Source organism: Polyodon spathula, chromosome 25 (assembly GCF_017654505.1).
Source record: "Polyodon spathula isolate WHYD16114869_AA chromosome 25, ASM1765450v1, whole genome shotgun sequence".
Classification (NCBI taxonomy): Eukaryota; Metazoa; Chordata; class Actinopteri; order Acipenseriformes; family Polyodontidae; genus Polyodon; species Polyodon spathula.
In genome coordinates this window covers 823,220-841,190 of record NC_054558.1, presented here as the reverse complement: position 1 = coordinate 841,190, position 17,971 = coordinate 823,220, and the positions used below count along the sequence as shown (strand labels likewise).

Genomic DNA, 17,971 nt, shown 5'->3' with positions numbered 1-17,971 from the left:
TGGTTGTATTGCTTATATAGGGGTGGAGAGAGAGAGAGAGAGAGGAGGAGGAGGGGGAGGAGGAGGGAGGAGGGAGAGAGAGAGAGAGAGATAGGAGGAGGGGGAGAGAGAGAGAGAATAGGGTGGTGCAAGGAAAGCATCCTGGTTTTGTAATATGCTTGTAATTTGTTGCCAGTCCCTTATCCTTTTTGTTGAGACACATTGGAGCATTGGGGCATCTTAGAGGAGAGAGAGATGAGAGAGAGAGGAGAGAGAGAGAGAGAGAGGGAGGGCCCTCCCCTTGTGTCGTTCCCCACCCCTCCGGGATGAAGACGACGACGATCTGCTTCTACCATTCTACTGCTGATCAATCCCGTGGCAGGAGGCTGAACGGAGGAGAGAGGGGCTGCATATAGAATAGCAGCTGTAGCTGCAAGGGAGGCTGTGACAGAGGAGAGCAGAAGACGGGATTTACAAGCAAATAAAATAAACGCATTACCCAGGATTGAGGGGGGAACGAAAGTTGCTTTCTTTCTGTTTTTTTTTTTTTTTTTTTTCTTGATTTCCAGTTAAGGTAGGGAGGTCAGTACCACTGTGTTTTGCAGAGGCTTTTAAATGGTTCCTTCCGTGCAGGAGGGATGCTTGGGGCTAATTTGAAAAGCAGAGATTGCAAGGCAACCCCCAGCCAAGAGGATCACACCAAGGCTTACAGCAAACCGGAGGGGAAAGGTGTCAGCATGGCGGCCAAAAGAGGCAAGCCGGTCCCCCAGCAAGGCGGCCCGCGGGCCGAGCTGAGGGTGTTCCGGGCGGGAAGCACCGAAGCCCGGCTGCCTGTCTCCTCCAATCTCCGCAAGCAGAAGTCCCTCACCAACCTGTCCTTTCTGACCGACACGGAAAAAAAGATGCATCTCTACGAGCCCAAGTGGTGCGACGACATGGGCAAGCCGTCCAGCGGGCACCTCAAAGGGGGGCTCAAACCTAAGGAAGGCAGCGGACAGCCGCCACTTTCCAGGAACCTCTCCAAATCGGAGCACTCCCTCTTCCAGAGCAAGCTGGCACCAAGCCTGGCAGGGGGCTCCCCCAAGCCCTTCAGCCCCCTGGCTGCGCCCTCCAACCTGGGCAAGCCCAGCCGTATACCCAGAGGTCCCTACGCGGAGGTCAAGCCCATCAGCAAGGCTCCGGAGGCTGCAGAGGACAGCAAGTCAGACGATGAGATCCTCTCCGCCAAGGCCAAGGCAAATAGCAAGAAACAAGCGCCCCCCGGGGCTCCCACTGGAGAGGACAACAAGCCCTACCTAAAGGTGGACCCTGAGCTGGTAGTGACTGTGCTGGGTGATTTGGAACAGCTACTGTTCAGTCAAATGCTGGGTGAGTTCTGCTTTTCATTCTGGCTTGAAATTGGTTCACTGGTTGTTTAGGTGTCTGGCTTATTTTTCTACAGTGTTTAACTTGGCACTTACTGTACTACATAGCCCCCTGTTTTCTGATGTGCCATCATTTAGTCAGCTGCTCCAAAATCAGTATCTCTTTTTATTGTTTGTAAATGCTGTTACTGCAGTTCACTACAAATCCATTAGAGGGCAGGTGTGATGCTTGTTACTGCCATCTTGTGGGAACCAAGGGAAGTGTTTTTGACAGCTCTGATGTTCATTGAGGGGTGACTGTGTGAACCAGGCACGGGAATTAAACTGTCCTCATTACCATTTTACAAAGTTTCAAGACAAGGCAGTTTATTGACTGCTGGGGAAAGTAACGTGGTCGTTAATAAAAGCCTAAACTTCATTGATAGCTTCCATGTAAAACATTTCCAAGAGTCAATATTCACTGAGAGTACTCAACTGATTCAGTACAATATTTGAAAGCAAATTACAGATCAACAAAAATTGGTCCAAGTGTGTTTTGATAAAGCCTGTCTGAATAATGCTGTTACTCCACGATATACTGATGCTTAGTTGGGCTCAAAACTCAAAGTTTTGAAAGCTCCAAGCCCTCTTTAGAAATGCTGCAGACAGGTTGTGTGAAAACCTCATTTAATTGAACAGGACAGGCTTTGGAAAAGGTCACTGGATCTGTTACGAATGTCATGTACTGCAGTTGGAGCGCTGGCTGAGTTCAATGTGCTTTTCGGTAAGGTCTCTGTTACTCTGGGCGTTACTCTCCTAAACTCTGCTTGTGATACTGATGTGAGAATGGACTGATATCCTGTCCAGTGAGACTCATTGAGCTCCACAGTGTGACTCTCCTGTGAAGTATCTCATTCTAAAGGGTTAATGACTGCAAGGAAATAAACGGTAACCCTTTTAGCAGAAGTAAGTCCAGTGAGAATGCAGCATATTGATTCTGTGTTTTAAACACGCTGCAGTGCAATAGTGTGTAGCCAGCAGAGTGCCACTGCAGTGGTGCTGTGCAGCTGCTATTGGGTCAGTCTCTGCTTTTCGTTTTGATGGATACTGTATATATTTCATAAGGCTCTTTATGAGCTTGTTGCTGATCATCGTGGCTCTTGGTGGTATAGCGCTGCTCTGAACCTCTGCTCTGGTCCATTACCAGTCCTTCCAGTCTGTCCATGGGGAACGCTTGCCTGTCTCTGGTACTGAAGTGTGTGCCTGGTCCCTTTCTAATGCCTCTCTAGCTAATGCATGCACCCTCATTAATGTGTTCCACGGAGCTCGGTGTGGAAGGCAGGTGCATTCAGGGGCTCTGCTGGTTGATGGTGTGTTGCTCTTGGCTAGAGGCTCTTCTGTATGTTTTATACTGGCCCTGTTTGACTGTGTTTTATATACAGTGAAGGCTGAATTAACAGGCCACTGAAAGCGACTGGTGATTCATGGCTGCTTAGCCCTTTTAAGGTACACATGCGTCCCACAAATTCAAGTCTTGTTTTTGCAACGAGGCTCACGAAACCGGGTTTAAAATGTACTGACAGGAAATGTGTTCGTTTCCTGGCTGCTGAAACAAGACTGGGAATCAATGGAGCCATGGAGAACCAAAAAACATCCGCTGTGCTCAAGGGGGTTGAGCCGTTCTCCGAGACGACCTGAACAATTAGCGGCATGAATAAATGAACTGGAGTTTAAAATCGAGCCACTGACCTCTCTACTGCAAGCACAGCTTCTTATGAGTCAGCTCCTTTGAGGAGACTCCTGCAGATCCATTAGCTGACCACCGTCTTAGCGCTCATGGTATCACCGTGCATTGGGAAGTGGCATGCGAGTGCTGATGATGTTGATTACCTGTATCTGGTGCACAGCATTGTTCCACTGCTGCTACATTAACAAACGAATGATACCATGAAGCACCGCTCCTCGTAAGGGTCATTCTACACGTGGCTTCGGCTGTGCAGCAATTGTCCTCTAGCACAGAAGCATGTCACTGCTATCGTATTGCCATTACAGATCATTTGATGAGAAGATACTGTACAGTAGTGGTGTATCATACTATACCAGTGTTTTCAACCTGATTGCAAGAACACTAGAGGAGCCAACGCTAAGAACTGAATCGCTCATAGTAGTATATTCAGCAAGATAATGGATCGCTCTGTTGCAAATAGAGGTTCATTCAGTGGAAGACTGATGTTACTAATAACTAAACCAAATCTCAATAGAGTCCCCCACCATGAGACTCAATCAATGAACTGGACACAGTCAGCTATTGTTCTCCAGTGTACAGACTCTGTTGTGTTGGTGTTTTAGATGTTCGCACAGTTGGTTTTACTGAAAATGTAAAGTCTTATTAACACTAGCAACGTGGGGTGTAATGGAGACCGTCCTGGCTCTTTTGAAGAGGCAGTTTTAAACTTTATCATCACTGCAAGACAAGGCATCAGGTTGGCAGTAAAATGTACTGCGAACGCTCAAGACAGTCAAGTATTGGAGGAGAGTAAGGCAGCCCTGCTTACAATTTCTGCAAACCATCAGCAGCAAACTCAACCACCAACCATGAACTTTACAAACGACGGGAGGGGCCTTCTCACTAAAATATACATAATGACAAAAATAATCCATGACCCACCTATTGGTGATTAAACAGAACTGCCTGTTTCAGGATATTGAGGAGAACGCTCTGAATAAGACACTGGTGGAATAAAAGCTGCACATGTCCTCCTGTGATGGAGTTCAGGGCATTTGGAAAAGCATATGGCTAGTGTGTGCATGTCTGAGCACAACTGGAACCACTTTTACTGTCATCAAGCACAGGCAACTTACTGTACACAAGCTAACTAACGATGAAACTGGCAGACACTGTTTTGGTAATAAAACTGATTTAGAATATATATCTTTTGATATTATAATTTGACCTATCATTGAGCTAGGCTGTTTTATAGCGTCATTAAAAGCACAGCTCTTGATAATCTCTGTGCACCTTTTTTTCTGCGGTGCCACCTGTTCCCAGCGGATAGAGGAAATAAATCATTTTAAAATTTAACGTAGAATTCTCCAAAAAAAAAAAACCTGCTGGATTGCATTGCAGTGGCTGCAGTTCCTTATCGCAGTCTTGCACTCACAGACACGCTTGCATGGACACCAAAATAACCTTGAGTGAGCATGTGATTGCAACACAAGACAAACAAAGCAGAGATAAATAATGCAGGCTTGTCAGCTCCTCTGTGTTATTCGTACTGTATTGAGGAATTGCACTGTTTATTAGCAAACTAAACAGAGACGTCTCCACTTCCAGTCGGGAGCCTTAGTGCCACGGCAGGGCTTGTTTTGCTTCCCTTGTCTCGTCTCTGAATCGTTACTGTTTCACTGAGACGGTGATACGACTCGCTATTCTGCAAGGAGATGCATTCCTGTGATTCAACACAAAGTGATCTGAAATGCTGTGAGTTTAATAGCAAAACCAGACAAGAGCCACAGCAGCTAGCCCTGACCCATATTGCTTGGAAGACTCTGTACCACTGCCTCCCGAGAGTAACGAGCTTCCCAGAGCTACCGAGCGCTACCCAAGAGCCCGGGGTGGGAGCTGTGCGTGTGTTTATTTCTCGCGACACTTACCTGACAGCTCCCTCCCACCCACTGAGGGGGCATTTATTAGACGACATAAAATGGGGTATTTCAGCAGGGCACCCATGAGTAAAAACAAAACAGGAAGCCTACAGCCACTGAAATGCAGTATCCATGGAAACGGCATGCTGGAAGCATCGTCTTGCATTACTATATTTTGATCTTACTGTGAGGTTTTATTTTATTCAGGGTAAAGTATCCAGTCCTTATTCACAAGATGACACTGGCAATAAAACAGTGTATTCAATATACACAAGACAAACTTCAAGACAAACTTCATGATGCGTGGAGGCAGAGCACAAAGAAGCAATGCGCCACTCTGTATCCTTTCTGTAATGCCCACGCCCCAGACCATCTTATTCATCCGGGATTCAGCAAACGACCTTGTGAGTAAATCTAATTTGTGAATTTTCAGAATGTAAGACAGAACTCGAGCTGTCACGAGTTATGAATTATGTAGCACTGTGCATCCTGGCACTGACTCGGGTCAGCCTGGGGAACAGAAGATTCTTTCTTTTACTAGCTGTTGTTTTTAACACTCAAATTAGTAACGTCCCAAATTTATCCTTATTAGCAAACCAAAGAGAAATGACATGCTGTAATCGCTGAGAACCAGTAACGCTCCTGCTTCGCTACAAAACCCAGAACTGAACACGCCCCTTGTGTTCTGTAACTGTACAGCTCTGGTCAAATGTTTTCCATCGCCTACAGTTTTAGATTTGAGACATAAAAACATAGTTTAGATCTTTTATCTAACATCATGTGATCAAAGAAACTACCAAACGATATCACCATGTACCCCGATGGACCTCTCAGAACTACATTTCTCATCATCCTCCTGCTCACATATGTCAGTGAGGTGGGTTTACCAGTGAGCAGGAGGATGATGGGAAATGTAGTTCTGAGAGGTCCATGCTGGTACATGTGAAGCCATCTTGAGGCAGGGAATGCAATTTAAAAGTTTAAAAAAGTGGTCAAAATTAAAAAAAAAAAATAAATAATAATAATAATTAAAACAATACACACACCTTGCGTAAACAGTTGTAGCAACACATGGGAGCATGTAACACAATAAAATAAAAAGGTCCTTATATACCCTTTAATTCTATGGGGTGATGCAAAGCTTTTAGCCCAAGCTGTATACTGCAATGACAAAGCAGACTTACAAGGAGCTTATTATAGCTGAGGCTGTGGCCTGCTGAGTGCTGCACGCTGTACTGTAATCCTAGCTATGCAGGGGGTAGTATATTACAGCACTCTCTGTCTGCTAGCTGCTGGCACTGTGCTTATAAAACAGCTATTACGGGCAATGAGTTTGTGTGCACTGGAAACTCTCCAGAAACAATCCCAGCTGCAGCTCTGCAGCCCCCTCTCATTTGTGTTGAGCAATAAGAGCCTTGAGTTCTCTGGGCTCTGTTCCCACAGCTTGCAAGGACATCCAACTCAGTCGTTTCCGGCTTCACGCGGTGTGGGACGTGCACTTCTCAAGTAAAGGGGTTTGATACATTTACCTATACTGCTGCTCCCTGTTTCAAGGGCATCACCGTCTGTTTGTGTCAATTTCTTGGATATGTAAGAGCAGGTATCCGAGTTCTGTTCTGACCTGTGTCCGTGCCGCTCCCTGACGTGTGGACAGTCTGCCTGCAATTGACCTTTGAGCATCAGTGACAGATGGTTTGAACAGTAGATGATCCATCCGTAACCCTGGTCTTCCTGGACTAGCGGTGGATGACGCTTCTTCTCTTGTGACCTGTTTTAACTTGTTCTGCAAACCCATGACTTCTGATCTGAAATGTACCACAGCTGCATCTCCCTGTCAAACAGCAAGGTAGTTTCACAATGGACGATGCCGCAGATCCAACAGACTTTCATACAGTGGAGGGCTGATGGTCCATGAAGAACGGCATCATCAGTGGCGCCTCTACAGAACATCCTGGAGTCCACCACAACTTCTCTGGAGCATCAGAGGAAGTGTGCACTGAGTGATAGCCATCAGTCCCTGCAGAACATCTCTGTCTCTCTGCTGGTTGTCATGCTGGGCCTGTGCCGTCCTGGCTGCCCTTGTTGGCCCCGTTGACATTCCTGTGGTCGTTGTTTCTCATTTCCTAAATTGATCAGCCTCTGTATGCGCATACTGTGTACTGATTGACGAGCGCTTTCTGAAGTCATTCACTGGGATCAATATTGAAAATGTATGGAAATCTTTAGCACTGCTGGCAAGACAGCACTTGGAGGAAAGTCTGCAAAGCTGCAAGAAAGAGCCAGGTCTCCCGTGAGTAACATTGTGGATTCTACCAGGGGAGCAGCACAGGAACAAGGAAGGAGATGAGCCAGTTAACAGTGAGACAGACCGCAACAGGGGAAGAGGAGTTTTAAGTACAGGAAGACACTAGAGCTGGATAAACACCCTTTCTATTCAACATGCATTGCATTAGTGGACTTGGTTCATCTATTTGCTTTGTAACAACATCCATAGTTGTATTGTCTGTATCTGAAGGAAAAGTTTAAATGAATGATTAGAAATATTGTAAAGGGCCCCTGCTGTGCATTGTGATGTAAATAAATAATAATAATAATAATGGTAATGTTCCAGGCTCATTCAGGGAGATGCTTTTGAACCCGTTTGAAGCCACAGGGCGCCTTTTAAGGTCCTCAGATTTGAAATAGTCATGAGGAGGTGATGACAGAAACAGACCGTGATATACATGAGATGGGAAGTGATATTAAACATCCCTGATCTATAAACACATGAGATGGGAAGTGATATTAAACATCCCTGATCAATAAACACATGAGATGGGAAGTGATATTAAACATCCCTGATCAATAAACACATGAGATGGGAAGTGATATTAAACATCCCTGATCAATAAACACATTCATTTGCTGTTTGCTCACACACTCCAGTACGTCATGTTCCTGTTTTTATTCTTTCCTGTTTTCCGTTTCCTCCGGCACTGCACAGCCCCTGGATATATTTACCATGTACAAGGAAGCAGGGGGGGCTTGCAAACCAGATGTGAAATCCTGCAGTTACCTCATCTTCCTGTGCTTCCCCATCACCATGCTCCCCAGCAATCTAATAGAGAGGGGAGAGAATCCACATATGCATTTCTAAACCCCAGCGTAAGACCTTTCAATCACCCCAAATTGAGGCTTTACTGTACCACATCAAAACTGCATCTCTGAAAAATATTTGTGGTTACTGCTATGTGTTGCAATACACAGCTGTTCATATATTTCAAGACTGTCTGACCAGTCATTGCAAAAGCAGATGGATGCAACAATTACTCAACCAGAGAACAAGCCAAGAACATGCAGCCTTGACTTTGATCCTTTTCCACTTGCAGACATGGTTACTGTTAAATGTGAGAATGAAAGGATTTTTCAAGGAAACACGATTGCAAACTCTGTTATGCCTCTGTGGCTGCACAGAGTTTTGCTTTGTAATCGAGACGGTTCCTGTGATCTTGTTTTTTGATTCCCCGCTCTGCTCTTGTTTAGTGGTCTCAGGTATAAGAAGCTGTCAACAGCTGCCAAAACTGGTCTAGCATGCAAAGTGTAGCTTTCTGATCAGACTGTAAAACAGATCGCTCTGCAATTTTGAGAAACGCTGCCACCTGGCGTGCTTTAATATTATTGTCTGCAGCCCGGGTGAAAATGAGAGGCATGTGTTGACTTGTCCAGTCTATACAGCAGTTTAAAGCCGGTAATTCATGCTTTGTGTTTGTGTTGAAGAGCCTGTTACTGAGTCCTGTGCTAAGTGATTAATGTTGGCAGGGTTCACATATCATAACTATCTCTGATATGTACATTAGTTCACTCTCTTTAGTCTGGAATTACATCTTGCATTGTCTGTTCCTTTCCATGTCCAGCATTTGTTTTAATCTTTGGAAACTTAGCTCAGAGGAAAATAACCCACAGCCTCCTGCACACATGTTTAAATGTGCTAATGCAAACGCATTACAGAAAACTATGTTAAACATGTTATTTGGTGAATCCACATACGCGATAAACCCTACCCTCGTGCCCAGTTGTATTGTGAAGCTTTAAAGAGCCGTGCCAATAGCTTCTACCCCAGTAAATGTGCTTTTCATTCCTTTATCTTATTTGATCCTGAGAGGGGCTCGTCGTCAGGGCTGCGCTCCTTCACGTGAACTCTCAGGACTCAGAGCTGTGTAATGTAAACCCCCAGCTCTTTAGCTGCTGCTGTGGTCATGCTTTGCTGATACTGTGTTGTATTCCTCGGGGAATCTGCTGGACCCCAGGATCACCACTCTGTAGATTTGCAGAATGCATCAGGCAGGTTCAGGATAGGGGCCGTCTCAAAATTCCTATCCAGGCTGGTCTGGGTTGTTTTCTTAAATGGGTTTGCCTGTACATAACCTTATATATCAGTAAGATAGTTATCTACTGCTACTAATAATACTAATAATAATAATAATAATAATAATGAAAACATGTCACTTTTGGGGTTCTCCCTCAAGAAAATGAAATTTTACGACGGTCCCTCACAAAGTAGTAGGCTTCAAGCCAACAGCATGGGTCCGTACAGGCTAATGGGTCTGACTAATATATGTGTGCGATTTCCTTAATCCCCCTGCTGGCTCTCCTGCTCAATTAAGACCGAAGCGGCTCTCTGCAGGACTCGTCATTTAACTGGTTATTGTTAATTTATCAATCTCTATAGGGATCAGTTACGGGTGACACTAACATTTCCATCTCCGATGTGCTGTCTTCATTCTAGCAGGGACAGGCAGGGGAGCTCAGCAGGGTGAAGGAGGGCTCCTTAGACTGGGGCTCCTACACACAACACAGCTCCGAAATAGTAACACCTTTCAGAAAGTATAACGGACCAGAGAATCAGCTGTATCGGCCTCAGTCTGCCGTGGTAACCACGCGGGGAACGAGCAGCTGAGTCTTCGATGGGACTTCAATGAGAGGCGCTTGTTTTGTGCTTTCTGTGATTAATCAGCGCTTGACGTTGGTTTCACATCTCTCGAGTCAGTAACGCATAAACAGAGCAGTTCCGTCATGAAGTTGAAAGCGTATTGTGCCAGACGTTCTCACAGTAACGTTGAATGAGAAACGATTTGAAGTGCAAGCAGGATTGCTTTTTAATAGTGCTCGTGTCGTGGAATGTTTTTACAGTTTAGGGTCAAATGCCAGTACAGTTTTTTTTGGTGCCTCGACAGTATTAAAGGCTTCCCTGATGCAATGCTGATTTGTCACCTCCTTCATCTCACCGTCTCGTTGGTCTCTCCCACAGACCCGGAGTCTCAGAGGAAGCGCACTGTACAGAATGTTCTGGATCTGAGGCAGAACCTGGAGGATACCATGTCCAGCTTGCGGGGGGCACAGCTGTCTCACAGGTGAGCAGAGGATATCCCATGAAAGGAGTTCTTTGGATGTTTAGCCCATCCGACTAGTGGCAATGTGGTTTCCTGTTACTTAACAGACCTTAGATACAAAGGAGTTTGAAACTGTTCCGGTTTGTGTTGAGTGCTGAACATCATTCGGTATGGTATGTGGTCTTGGCTTCGTGTACATCCTTATTTTATAATCTGCAGCATTAATGTGATGTAGGCCGTATACTGTCTGCAGTGGTAATGTCAGCCAAACAACGCTAGGCAGCTGTTCACGTCAATATCATGCACTTTGATTCACTAGAATGGTCCATTAAAGTTACACAGACATGCACAGAGGACAGAGAGTATATAATAGCTCTGCATAATTGCATTCAGACGATCTGCTGGAGAATGAAGCGCGCAGCAGAACGAGCAATATCTGTGTCCTACATACAAGAGACACAAGATACCAGCGAGCCCGTTCTAGTCCCTTCAAGCAGGAAACGCATTGCATCCCCTGTGAAATGAATGAGCCACACCCCAAATGCGTTTCTTAGCTGCCCTGTAACAATACGAGCACGCCGGTTTGAAAAGACGCTTCTCTTCCTCACACTGTGTCCTCTGTGCTAATGTACAGCCCTTGTCAGCTCTCTGTTCTCTCATTACCGGAGTTCATTCACATCAGAGACTCTCTTTTTTTTAAAGGTGGCGCCCCTGAGATCAAAATATCCATTCCCATCACCTTTGATAACCTCCAGGCCCGTTCTCACCAGATCTTTTATTACATTTGAACTTTCTAATGCATTTTCACAGTGTGCTGGTGCAGCACTGCAGAGCAGCCCTGTGCTACAGGTATATAAACATGCTTCAATCACCTCCACACCATCTCTGCTTTGACTGCAGGGTCCACAGCATGCTCTTCAAGATTCTCTGATAGTTGCCATGGTGATAGATTACCGCTGTCTTTTTTGTTATCCCAGCATGCTTTTCTCTGTGTGTACAGTATACTGTATATACAGCTATGGCCAAAGGTTTTGCATCTCCCTATAGAATTCACTCGAATGAAAGTCGAATGAAACCTGCTGAATAACGCGAAGACCTCCAATATTCTTCTCACTTGAAAATGGTGTATTGCTTTTTCCAGCACATTGTACACATACATAATTAAATAACCACTTTGCTGTGCAGTGAAAGGTAATACAGCTTCTAGCCTTGTCTCTCCACTGTGATAGTGCACTACCAGTACTGTAATTACAAACTGCTTGACTGGCTTTAAGAACCCTGTTGATTTTTGGGCACGTTGTGCAGTGTCTGCCATGGATGTTACAAACCAGGTTTTCAAGTGCCTTCCATGAATCCCATGCCCTGCTCTGCCATGTCAAGCCTCCTCTGCATCCTGCACGTTCAGAAACCGTCCACCGCATTTACAATCTCACTGCTCTGCCATGTCAAGCCTCCTCTGCATCCTGCACGTTCAGAAACCGCCCACCGCATTTACAATCTCACTGCTCTGCCATGTCAAGCCTCCTCTGCATCCTGCACGTTCAGAAACCGTCCACCGCATTTACAATCTCACTGCTCTGCCATGTCAAACCTCCTCTGCATCCTGCACGTTCAGAAACCGTCCACCGCATTTACAATCTCACTGCTCTGCCATGTCAAGCCTCCTCTGCATCCTGCACGTTCAGAAACCGTCCACCGCATTTACAATCTCACTGCTCTGCCATGTCAAGCCTCGTCCTCCTCTGCATCCTGCACATTCAGAAACCGTCCACCGCATTTACAATCTCACTGCTCTGCCATGTCAAGCCTCCTCTGCATCCTGCACGTTCAGAAACCGCCCACCGCATTTACAATCTCACTGCTCTGCCATGTCAAGCCTCCTCTGCATCCTGCACGTTCAGAAACCGTCCACCGCATTTACAATCTCACTGCTCTGCCATGTCAAGCCTCGTCCTCCTCTGCATCCTGCACGTTCAGAAACCGCCCACCGCATTTACAATGTCACACTCATCAGGAGACCGTCGGTTTGAAATGCAGGTGAAGTGTTTGTTTGTTTTTAAAATGATTCATCTATTTATACAGACACAGTGTTCATTGGGCCATGTGTGTCCGTTCTGAAGCACTGTTGCAGACGTGAATGTGCTGTGTGTGTGTTTTTGCTCCTGTTCAGGGTGACAGAGCTGTGAAGCATTTGGATGTAAATAGATATTTTACACTCCTTCTTTTTTATTTGTGTTCTTTTGCACTTGGGATTCCAGCCTGCCCAACCCTCTGTCTATAATGTGAAGGTGGTTTCTCACCGGCCCTCATGTTACCACTGTGCAGGTGTCAGTGTGATGCTGTGTCCGGCCAGAAAGCCAATCCAGGCCCAAGGTTATTCAGCTTTATTCCCAATTTCCTGCAGAGGGATTTGCAAACCAGGAGACAGACGCCTTGCTTATATAACCTTGCCCTCAATCCAGGAGCTGGTTAATTGGAGCTGTTTTCAGGCTCCCATTCTGAGGACGGATGACAGTGGAGGGGAATGAAACATTAACGCTCTTCTGGGCTGGAGGGCAGTTTTGTACCAGGCAGTTCACAGTGGACTCCACTGTGCAGTCTGACACTTGTGGAGTTTATGAACGAGCCTCTGTGTGCAGTGCAAAGCTACTCCCCATGTAGATGGAGGAGATAGCAGGATTTAGAAAGAGGGCTGTGTGATTATACAGTCAGAGGATGACGATATTCAAGTGCATCCCAAACACGCTCGCCTGTGTTTCGTTTCAGTGAGAGATTTAAGCAGGGTCTGCCCGGGAGAAAGCTGTGTGTTCAATGGTTATTGTTCTCCGAAGCTCATTATAAAATGTAACTGCTGTCGTTCAGATGAAACAGGAGAGCTGTTGCAATCAGACTCGTTGCACATGAGCTTCAGTATGCAGGGAAACTGCACAGGCTGCCCTTTTTGTTTTCTTGAGAACTAGGCAAGCATATAAAGGTGCCTAATTAAAGAGTAAATTGCACACCCTATGCCGTTTTATTTGAACCACTCTGTTAGCTGTTGTGGCGTGTGCAGCCGCGCTGCCCCGATAATGAAGTGCATTATATGCAGTAGCTGTCTTTCAAATGAATTCCCTGAACACACGCGCGGTGCTGTCAGCAGGTTGAGGCGGTATCGATGCCTCTTCCTCCTCCTCCTCTCTCCGATACTGTATGTGCAGCCTGTGCGCTCCTGATTCCACGGCTGTTCCAGGCTCATTCCACAGCCGGAGCGTGTCGCAGTTTAAATCAAGATTCTCGTTAGCTTTAGAAGTGTATGTACTGATGGGATGCTCTCCTCTGATCCATGAGGTTTCTGATATCTAACATTGTGTGTCTCTCTCTGTCTCTCTGTCTGTCTGTCTTTCCCCCAGCTGCCTGGAGAACAGTGTGTGCTACGACAGCGATGAGGCGAACCCTCTCAGCATGTCCAGCATGTCCAATCGCTCGTCACCCCTGTCGTGGCGCTACGGCCAGTCGAGCCCGCGGCTGCAGGCAGGAGACGCCCCCTCCTCGGCAGGGGGGTACCACGGGCAGGGTGCCCAGTACGGGGCGCACACCATGCCCATGCGCAGCCTCAGCAGGCTGACCCACATCTCCAGGCTGGACCTCATCGAGGGTCTGGACCCAGACGACGCAGACCTAAAATCAGGATACATGAGCGACAGCGACCTTCTGGGCAAGTGTATGCAGGAGGACGAGGACGACGACCTCACTAACGGGTAACACGCCTTGTACCATCACACTCCCTTTGCTAGCTACCCAGTGCAAAACCTGTGTGTTAAATAATTCTGTACTGAATGCCGTGATGTGTTGTCAACTACGTCTCCCAGAATGCACCGCCGCGAATCACTTATACAGCATTCTGGGTATTGTAGTTCGATTCACCCTCAGACTGCTTTTCATAAGGTATTTTATCTCTGAGTAGACTACATTCTTGCTTGTTTAGACTCCGGGTGGACTACTGGAAAAATAATCCCCTGAGTTCAGGTTAAACTTGAGTAAGTCTCCCGGTCTCCTGGAAGCAGGTTTCAAGCCGCTGCTCCTGAGAGAGTGTCTTGGTGTTTCTCAGCTTCAGTTTCAGAGTCCTGACGTGGTTTACGGAGGTGTGGTTACATGCTGTTCAGCTTGGATAATAAGTGCACACGGATACAAGCCCAAGTAATATAAAGCTGGCTTGCTGTCCAGTTGTGTGTCTGGTTGTATAATTGAGTGGTTTCTCTAGTGCCTGAACTACATTGTGCATTCCTGTATTTATGGTACAGTGGAAAACTGCTCCATAGTTCAACCAGTTAGCGCAGCCATTTGTTTGTAATTAAGTGGTTTATGAACAAAGCCAATCTCTGTTCAATTTTTATACGGTACAGAACAGCAGCACTGAATTTAATGGAGACGTGATTCACACACGGTTCATGCCCAGAAAATTCACTTTTTTTTTTTTTTTTTTTTAAAAGACTAGTCAAGCTTTCTTTAAGTTCAAATGGAAAATTAATCTAAATTAGTAACATCGCCTCTGCCAATCAGATTTCAGCTTCACAAGGTGCCAGGTAAGAGGAGGTGCGGTACTTGGAACTCTTCCTAATGTGATAAGCAACACAAAAACATGAAAATGTGATGGTCAGAGGTCCACGGCATTAACCATCTGCCTCCATGCCACAGGGGCAATTCTCCATGCTTTTACTGTGCTTTTATGATGGTGGTGAACCAAGATGTTACAGTTTCGCTATTGCAGCCACTTAGAATAGTGATCTGTTAGGAGGTCATCTTTACCAAACTACAAATAAGACTTTTAGATTGCTGATACTGACCATGCCGTGACCAGTCAGTAATACCCCTCTGAACAGACAGCTGTAAATGTTTTCCATGCTTCTCATACACTTCTGAAAGGGAAGGTTTCCGCAGCTGTTAACAGCATGCATTTCATTGTAATGGCAGGGCTCAGATTATGAATCAGCTGGGATTTAGAGAAAGTCTGCCCTTAGCTTTATCATGCTTGAATGTGATTCTATTATACTTTACTACATTTCTCTGTGCTTTTCCCATGATAGAAAGAAAAACACAGGCTAGAGCTGAGGGACATGAAGCCACTTTGTGGCTTGGAACTTGGAGATGAGGTTTCAGGCCACTGCGTGGCACACCACGGGAGGCTTGGGGTTTAATACAGCAACCTCAAACTAGGTCTCCCGGTCTCCTGGTCTCCTGGAACCAGGTTTCAAGCCACTGTTCCTGATAAACTGGCTTCACGTCCCCTCAGTCTAAGGATTAGGTGAACAGATGAGCCTCTGAAAAGACCTTGTGGGGCAGTGCAGGTAAGAGGACACAGTTACTGCTTGTGCTGTCTCTGCTCTGTGAATAGAGAGGAACCAAAATACCATAAAAATAAGAGAACATCTGAAAGATCTACAAGTCTTTAAACAAGACCTCCCCCCCCAGCTCTATAAAAGCAACACAATAATGAATAGCAGTCGCCCCCCCGTGTCTCAGTTTGTCGAGTGCAGCTGTGGGAGCGTTGGTGTTAATTTGTAGTTGTTATTTAAGGTTCACTGAGAGTGTGATCTGTGTTCACCACACAATTACCCAGCAGGGGCGGACAAATAATTGGTGGGGGGAAATAAAGAAGAAAAAAAACCCCACAAAATTGCATCCGTCAGCCGGGGGGGTCAGTGTCGTTATTTTTGTCGTTGGCTTTGCGTCGGCCCTTCGCAAGGCGTGAGTGGAGGGTGCCATGTCAGCACCAGCCTTCCAGAGCCCTGCTCGGTACTTCAGTGTTACTCTGAATTTTGTTCTCGGTTGCACAGACAGCTTCGCGTGTTTGTGCTCCGTTGATCTTTAAATCACTGAGCAGTAAATAAAAGTCACCGTGTCCTTAGGCTGCCGTCTGCAGCGGATCCCAGCATGCCGTGCGATGCCCCCTCTTTGTTTGATGTGCTGCAGCTCAGAGAAAACGATTCATCTCCCTCCATTGAACCTGCCGTGTTTTGCAGCATTGACACGGTTTCCTTGATTTTCATTAAACCCTGCTGTAAATAGCTCCTTCCCTCCCTCCCTCTCTCCCCCTGGTTTAATTTATTGCAGTGTCAGAAAGCAGGGCAGTCCTCTGGAGGTGCAGTTATCAGCCTCCTGCATGTAAAGGATTTAGATAAGGTAGCAGCGCTGAGAGGATGCGGTTAATGGAAGCTGTTTGCTCAGGTTTGTCTTTGACAGAGTGCTGGCAGCACGTTGCTCCCCGCTGCATGTGTGAAAAAGGGGACGTGGAAACGTTGTCTTTGTTTAATGCCGCCTCGATTAACGCACAGAAGGAAGTGGTTAGGGATTAGGAGAGACGAGCGAGGGGCTTGGAGTTAAAACAAATTCGTGCCATCTGAAACCAAAGCTTTTCCTTAATTTCATGTTCTGAGCTGACTTTGCTCGTTGTGTTTCCCTGGTTATTTTAACCACTTCACTGTGTTTGTCTGTATCAGGCATCGGCTGTTTTCGAAAATACACAACATTAGCCATCTATTAATCTACCTTCAGTGGGATTTGATGGATTAGCCCACACTGTCCATATCGTTTTATAGAGTATAGATCTGCAGTAACATCGCACTTCTCATGTAGTTACGTAAGCTGTTATGCACTCAATGCCCAGCAGGTGGCATCAGCGTATGTTTGGTTTCTTTTTTAACTGGCTTTACCCACAGTTCTTTTGTTTTGGCTTTAGGTGAAGTGGTCGGAACAAATGCAAGGATTCTTCTTGCTAGTAAAGATGCGGAAGGCAATGCCTACATGTATTAGTGCTCAGAAGTAGCACTCTTCTGCCACTTTTCAATGGATTTCAGAAAGGGCATGACACAGTCACGATTTCATCTTCAAGCTGTTTGTTGCACAGTTCTCTGGTAGGGAGGGAATCGATCGATTGCAGCGTAAATGTCATTGCCGTTAGAGTGTGTGTGTGTGTGTGTGTGTGTGTGTGTACAGCCTTCCTTATTCCATTCAAATCATGTGACAATGTGACCTTTCAACTGACCTTCCTACTTTCTCTGTCTATATGCCAGTATGTAGAGTAGAAAGGTCACATTGTCACATGATTTGAATGAGGAAGGCAGTTTGCCCTCGATTCTCCAGTCAAGCTCAGAGCCAGGTGAAGGTAGATTAAGAGGTCATCTGTTATTGGAGTAACAAACCACTCTGAATGATTGTAAATATAACAAGGGAAATGCAATGCTGTGTGTTTCATTGCACTGCACAGTATAGCTGAGTGCAGTATTCTCAGTGCCTGGCAGGGCTGTGTGTTTCATTGCACTGCACAGTATAGCTGAGTGCAGTATTCTCAGTCCCTGGCAGGGCTGTGTGTTTCATTGCACTGCACAGTATAGCTGAGTGCAGTATTCTCAGTCCCTGGCAGGGCTGTGTGTTTCATTGCACTGCACAGTATAGCTGAGTGCAGTATTCTCAGTCCCTGGCAGGGCTGTGTGTTTCATTGCACTGCACAGTATAGCTGAGTGCAGTATTCTCAGTCCCTGGCAGGGCTGTGTGTTTCATTGCACTGCACAGTATAGCTGTGTAATGCAATGAAACACACAGTACTGCACAGTATAGCTGAGTGCAGTATTCTCAGTGCCTGGCAGGACTGTGTGTTTC

The 17,971-nt window shown here is 46.0% G+C and overlaps 1 protein-coding gene across 2 annotated transcripts in view; it reads left to right on the top strand.

Moving 5' to 3' along the window:
- Positions 1–524: 524 nt before the first annotated feature.
- The window catches only part of LOC121300170 (neuron navigator 1-like), a 66,865-nt gene continuing 49,418 nt past the window's right edge, over positions 525–17,971 (top strand). For both annotated transcript variants that reach the window (XM_041228650.1, XM_041228649.1), the window contains exons 1-3: positions 525–1,347; positions 10,255–10,357; positions 13,726–14,073. In XM_041228650.1, the coding sequence (XP_041084584.1) occupies positions 618–1,347; positions 10,255–10,357; positions 13,726–14,073 (1,181 nt within the window). In that variant the 5' untranslated portion in view covers positions 525–617. The remainder of the gene's footprint in view (positions 1,348–10,254; positions 10,358–13,725; positions 14,074–17,971) is intronic.